The sequence below is a fragment of the Lotus japonicus genome, chromosome 2, assembly GCF_012489685.1.
Source record: "Lotus japonicus ecotype B-129 chromosome 2, LjGifu_v1.2".
Classification (NCBI taxonomy): Eukaryota; Viridiplantae; Streptophyta; class Magnoliopsida; order Fabales; family Fabaceae; genus Lotus; species Lotus japonicus.
The window spans coordinates 3075276-3081975 of NC_080042.1; the positions used below are offsets into that span (position 1 = coordinate 3075276).

General features: G+C 38.9%; 1 protein-coding gene across 1 annotated transcript; it reads left to right on the plus strand.

Moving 5' to 3' along the window:
* The first annotated feature begins 1009 nt into the window (after window positions 1-1009).
* LOC130737414 (flavonol synthase/flavanone 3-hydroxylase-like) lies at window positions 1010-3907 on the plus strand. Its single transcript, XM_057589176.1, has 3 exons — window positions 1010-1564; window positions 2936-3263; window positions 3368-3907. The coding sequence occupies exons 1-3, from the start codon at window positions 1071-1073 to the stop codon at window positions 3626-3628; spliced, it is 1083 nt and encodes a 360-aa protein (XP_057445159.1). The 5' UTR covers window positions 1010-1070; the 3' UTR covers window positions 3629-3907.
* The last annotated feature ends 2793 nt before the right edge of the window (window positions 3908-6700 follow it).

The following is a 6700-nucleotide window of genomic DNA, read 5'->3' on the forward strand; positions in this document are numbered from 1 at the left end:
ACAATTCTCGACACCATGGTGCAAAAGTGGTTTCTCGACAGAAAGGGTTGGGCGAAGCCGGCAACTCAGCACACGATGTCCCTCAAAGACAAGTTAGTAAAAGCCATAACTCGACACACTCAGAAGATGAAGAAATCTCGATCATCTTAATGGAAGAGGCAGTTACCGAATAAAGCAACTACAAGCACGTGCGTACACCCACGATGCCACGAATAGCAACGGTTGCCCACGACTCAGAACCATCCACGTGGCAATAGAGTCACGTGCGCGAAGACCATCGGCTAAACGTGGGGTATGGCGCCAAAATTCAAAACCCACGAAGCCATCGTGCATCCAAGGAAAACCGCCAAGAACATGGGCAGAAAGAACAATATAAATAGAGGAAGCAGCAGCAGAAGAAGAGGTTCCCAACTAAAAACTCTGAAAATTCACCAAAAGCTCTAAACGTCCGCATCAATGAGACTTCGAGAGCAGAACGTGATGATGGAGGAGTATGTTGCAGAACCAACGCTTTAGTTTCCCTGCATTTCAGTTTGTTGATTTCCAGTTCTTGTGTGTAGCTTGTTTTGTCGAAATTTGCTTTCATGCTATTTTAGTTTGCTTGACTGTTTTGTAATCGACTCATATTCAATAAAGTCCAGTTTCGTTTGAGTTGTTTATTGTTGTCGAGAATACACTCGTTCACACACTACACTTTGGCAAAGCGTTTTCTCAAAAGGACCCCGAATCTAAACTTCCTTTAGTCGAACTAAGAGGATATTTGTTTACCAAAAATCCGTGTAAACAATAGGTTATTAATTAACTTAAATAAGCTCTCTCAAAATCTTAAATAAGTTTTTGCCTTGTCGATGTCCATGCACATGGTTCGATTATTTGTTTATTTGATCAGTAGATTCTGTCGAAGTTTCACGTTGTGGTAATTCCATTCACCAAGTACTGACAAAAAATACAAGTGTCTACTGTGTCTATAAATAATTGTATCCCAACACCGATTAGACACAGCCTATATTGTACAACTCTTCCATATTTTGTTGCTGTCATTGATTTCATTTCTTAGGAATTCCAAAGCAATGCCAATGGGAGAGATTGATCCAGTTTTCATTCAGGCTCCAGAGCACAGACCCAAGCTCAGTGTCAAAGAAGCAGAAGGCATCCCTGTGATAGACATGTCCCCTCTATTATCATCAGATGATGATTCCATAATTTCTAACACAGACCCTTTAGCCATTCAAGAGCTTGTGAGGCAAGTAGGTAGTGCATGCAAGGAGTGGGGGTTCTTCCAGGTGATCAATCATGGAGCTCCTCTTGAGAGCAAGCAGAGGATTGAATCAGTTGGTAAGAAATTCTTTACTCAGAGCTTGGAGGAGAAGAAGAAAGTGAGGAGGGACACTGTGAAGGTTATGGGGTATTATGAGAGTGAGCATACCAAGAATGTTAGGGATTGGAAGGAAGTGTTTGATTTTACTGTGGAGGAACCTACCTTGATTCCAGCTTCAATTGACCCAGATGACAAGGAGATCACTCAATGGTATAATCATTGGCCAGAGTACCCACCAGAGATGAGGTAATTTAATTTGATGAGTATATTCATTGACATTATCGATCTCCATTCTAATTTCAAACTAAACAGATCATGTAAATGCAACTAATATCGTTTTTTAATCCACTAAAATTTTATTACATAAGCTACTCATGGATTATTAAGCCAAAATCAATAATGGAGAAAAAGTTGGATAACTAGTTTATGGGTGACAAAATTGATTCGCAAGACTAAAAATTAATCTAGACATGAAAAAATTTCTCAACACAATCAATTTTGACTTTAGCAAGATTGTCAAATATGCAGTCAGCTCAATTGCACTCATTGAATTTAAAAATATTAATTAAAGAGAATATATAATAAATTCTACTACAAAAGTATTATAATATTTTGGTGTTTGTTATGGTACCTTAAGCCAGATCAAGTTAGTGCAGGGGTCGGTGCCCAGGCTTCATGCTTACTCTGCTCTTGTCTCTTCTATCAAGTCTTTGCTTCAGAGACCTTGGCAGGTTACTTTGCGTCACGCTCTTCGCGAAGGAAATGTTCCAGCTGATTTCATGGCCAAGCTTGGTGCGGTTATGTCTGTGGTGGGGAATGTGGTTTATACGGCGCCTCCGGCAGGCCTTGCTTCTCTTTTGTTGGCGGATAGCCTTGGTGTTCCTCACTTGAGGCCTTAGTTTTTTCTTTGTTTTTCGTCATCTACCCAAAAAAAGATCAAGATGTGGTACATTAAATGATATAGACCAATAGGAACTTACAATTTAAACTTAGAGGAAGAGGATGGAGGAAAAACCCTAATTTTCAATTGTTAAACTAAAAACCTTGATTTCTCATCTTTTTCTATTTGATGAATGTCATTTCCGAATGGTTCATTTGTTTCGTTTTTGTTTTGGTAGAGGCTTTTGTGGATTTGCATCTTTTGTGGGGTTTTGTGACCCATTGTTGAGAGGACTTATATCTCAACGCATTCTTTTGTGGGGTTTTGTGACCCATTGTTGAGAGGACTTATATCTCAACGCATTCATCAGTCAATAAATATGTTTTACTTTACAAAATAGATAGATTTGTTTTTGTTATGAAATGAAGTTTAAACAAGGGATGAAAGAGATGAGAGGAGAGAAACAAGAGCAAGAGAAGATACAAATGTTGTAAATAGAGGTAGAGAGAAGCAAGAGTCATAGAGAATACTGTGGAATGGGGGTAGATGTTCATTAGGTGCTGGACTTCTTTTGTTATATCTGAGCTATTTGATTTTTAGGTATTTTTGTGTAATATTGGAGGGAATTATGCTCATTTTTGTGAGTTATGTTTGTATCATCATCCATTCCATCAAATAAAACTTTTGCTTTAAAAAAAAAATCATTTTCTTCATATTATAACATTTCTTCTATACAGAGAGACATTCCAAGAATATGCTCACCACATGGAAAAACTAGGGCTGAAGTTAATGGAGCTTATCGCCATGAGTTTGGGTCTGCCCTCAAAGCGATTTCATGGGTTCTTTAAGAACCAAACAAGCTGGATTAGGCTGAACTATTATCCACCATGCCCAAACCCTGACATTGTTTTAGGGTGTGGCCGTCATAAGGATTCTGGTGCTTTAACCATCCTCGCTCAAGATGAAGTTAGTGGGTTACAAGTGAGGAGAAAATGTGATGGTCAATGGGTTCGACTCAATCCCTTACCTGATGCTTATATTATCAATGTTGGAGACGTAATTCAGGTATACTAAAATAAGGTGTTTGTTAAATGTCTGCAGTTTGTATGATTGAGTGTAATCATATGAAGTAATATGTAACTTAGTATTAGAGATAATTGTTATCCCAGGTTTGGTGCAATGACGCGTACGAGAGTGTGGAGCACAGAGTGAAGCTGAACCCTGAGAAGGCAAGGCTTTCGTATCCATTTTTTCTCTATCCTTCACATTACACTAATGTGGAGCCTTTGGAAGAGCTTACAAATGAGGAAAACCCTCCCAAATACACGCCTTACAACTGGGGAAAGTTTTTTGTTACGAGGAAGCGTAGCAACTTCATGAAACTTGATGAAGAGAACGTTCAGGTAGCAAATACATCATATCATGATTAATATTAGATGTCGCATTTTGCAATGGTGCTAGCTATAATAATCAAGAACCAGTGTCTGGATAAGGAGCATGAAGATTATTTTCTACTAAGTCATGTCAGGTTTATGTATAACTAATGAAGAATAATGATGCTTTTACATTCCTCTTTAGGAAGGAAAGACGTGCCGACAACAATAATTCATGATCTTAAATAGTGAGGCACCATGGCCCATAGTATTAATGTTTGTTTTTTAAGCCATTTTCCCTAAACTATTATGATGGGTATTTTTTTAAAATAGTAATTATGATGTGGATATTTAACTTGAGTGGCACTTGGTTTTGGATGGACTTGCCTCTTTTTAAGTATAAAGTAAGTCGCCATATCATTGACGGAGATTACCTAATTTGAAAAGTCAATAAAATCAACTTAATCCTTCATGTGATGACTTAGTACTTTATCCCATAAAGTGGGTGGACTCACTATTAAGGAGCTGGATTCGTTTTGGACATACACATACAACACACCACACTAAAGAAAATTGTGATTATAGGCCAGAGACAACACTAAGTAGTGTAGGCCGGAAGCTAACGCTAAGTAGGTGAAAATTGACGCTTAGGACGATATAGAACTAGCATTGGGGTTAAGATGAAATGGCTCAAAACTAATGTTTAATGTTGGCTATGTGGTGATGCTAAAAGTTACTTTCGAAATAGTCGATGCTATACACATGATAAGACGACTGACGTGATCGTTTAGTGTCGATCGTATAGGCCGACTCTAATTGTAATGTGAAAAATTTGTAAAATAAATCAAATAACTTTACCACATTATGTGATACTAGTGAATTGAAAAGCTCACTGAAATTGTGAATTTGTATGACAATAGGGAAAAATAACTCCTCAAAATGGTCTCAAATTCATTTAGATACATTCTGGGCTATATTTTCCTTGATAAATTTTTTGCACGACATCGTTAGATTCATTTGTTTTTCAAAAAAATTCCAATAATGGTACTTCGTCGTATGAACTCCACAAAACCCTAGCTAAGCTTAGTGTTCCATGCTAAGGACCTACGAGATCTAGGAATATTCTAGCAAACCCTAACGGAGCACAAATAAGGAAAGATGATGTATGAATAAAGTGTACTATATCATAGAATGAGTAAAAAGTTGTTTGGTACACTAAATGACCCCCCTTTTATAGTGGAAGTAGTCTGAAACCCTAAGGAGATAGGGGAATTGGGTCCTACATTTAAGGCCCAACTCCTGATTCTTATAAATCAAATAAGTCTAAGCCTATAGTTAAGATGGGCGGTCCTTCCTGTAGAGCTGAGATTGTCCTATAAGGCGGCGTCCTCCTATCCAGCAGTCCCGCCTAGTCAAGATCTTCATGCCAGTCTGGCTTACCGATGTTCCTGTGGCGAGTCCCATGCATGTTAGGACTCGCCCAGTTCACAGGAGATAGGGGAACTGGGCCTTACATTCAAGGCCTAACTCTTAATAGCTTATAAATCAAATAAGCCTGAGCACATCGTTAAGATGGTCTATCCTTCCTGTAGAGATGAAAATGTACTATAATGGCGGCCTCCTCGTATCTTGTAGTCCCGCCCAGTCAAAATCTTCATACTAGTCTGGCTTTTTGTTGTTCATGTGGCGGGTCCCATGCTTGTTAGAATTCCCCCAGTTCATAGGAAATAGGGGAATTGGGATTTAGGCCTAATTCCCGATACTATTAAATCAAACAAGCATGAGCTCATCGTTAATATGGGTGGTCCTTCCTAAAAATCTAAGAATCCTATAATGGAGGCCTCCTTCTATCCAGCAGTCTCCCCCAGTCAAGATCTTTACTGCAGTCTGGCCTTCCGATGTTCTTGTGGTGGGTCTCATGCTTGTTAGGACTCGCCTAGTTTGACGTATCATATGTCCTCATGACGATGTACGTTTAATTTGGTAAAGAATGACTATAATATTGATATACTTTCATTTCGGAGCTTGAGAAAGCTTTTGGCACGTTATCGAGTTGTGTAGAAACTTCGTCGTTAAGAAAAGGGCTAAGACGCTACTGACGTAATTTGCAACAAGGTGATGTTGTCGTCGATGCGGGTTTTTAATAAGGAAGTCTTATGATGAACACCATGACTTAAGCAAGCTTGACATGTATAGAAAATAAGCATGATGTGTAAAGCTTATGCATGGCACGTAAGAAAGTTAAGGAAAATCCTCACCAAGGGGTTTTCTCATGGACAACCAACTTAAGGAGCTCATGAAGCTGTCATTTTTTTTTTCATCAAGTATCTAAGACAAGGTTAAGAAAGAAAAGTGAAGGAGTTAGAGAAAAAGCTTGAGAACCACCACCAAAACATCTTAAACCCACCACCATAAATTTGAACGGTTAAAGACCATAGGGACACAACAAGGGGGGTTGGATTGTGTCCATGTAATTTTATCACAATTGACTAGTTTCTACTGGACTACTTAGATAGAAGCTTCGTTTAAGCTCTTAGTCCAGAGAAGAGTTGTGCAGACAATAAGATATGGAGTTAAGCAGCAGATATGCACACAAGTCTTTTATCTTGGTTCATTCTATATCAGTGGGCTACGTCTAGTCCTTGGCAACAGCCAAGATTTCCACTATTGGGTATCAAGGACTTCTCCTTACAAGTTTCGTTGTACGTGCCTCTTCAGGAACATAGAGTATTCTTGTCATGCCTCTTCAGGAACTGTTAATTATTCCTTTATACATTGTCTCTACAAGCAACAAGTATTCTTTTACCACGCATCTCCATGCATAACAAGTATTCTTTCTCCTGCCTCTCAAAGCATGTGGAGTATTATTTGTCCTGCCTCTCCAGGTATTGTTGAGTATTCAACAACAAACACGATTAAGGTCCATCCCCTTAACCGACGTGAAGCCCGATCTTTCGACCGTCCTCAAGATAAACATACATGCAATGGGTTTTCCAAACAACGACTCGTCTTCCCACGGATAGTGTCTAGCTAAAGTTCAAAGTCTTTATCGTTTCCTTAAGGTAAACGTCAGTCCTCTGACCAGTTGCTTAAACAAGCAAAGAAGTGTCACCAGCACTTAGTGACTTC

Excerpts from the sequence above, each read along its gene's own strand:
- LOC130737414 (XM_057589176.1), top strand. The coding sequence starts at position 1,071 with ATGCCAATGGGAGAGATTGATCCAGTTTTCATTCAGGCTCCAGAGCAC. Across the intron at positions 1,565-2,935 it reads GAGTACCCACCAGAGATGAG|AGAGACATTCCAAGAATATG; the intron begins GTAATTTAATTT and ends TCTTCTATACAG. Across the intron at positions 3,264-3,367 it reads ATGTTGGAGACGTAATTCAG|GTTTGGTGCAATGACGCGTA; the intron begins GTATACTAAAAT and ends TTGTTATCCCAG.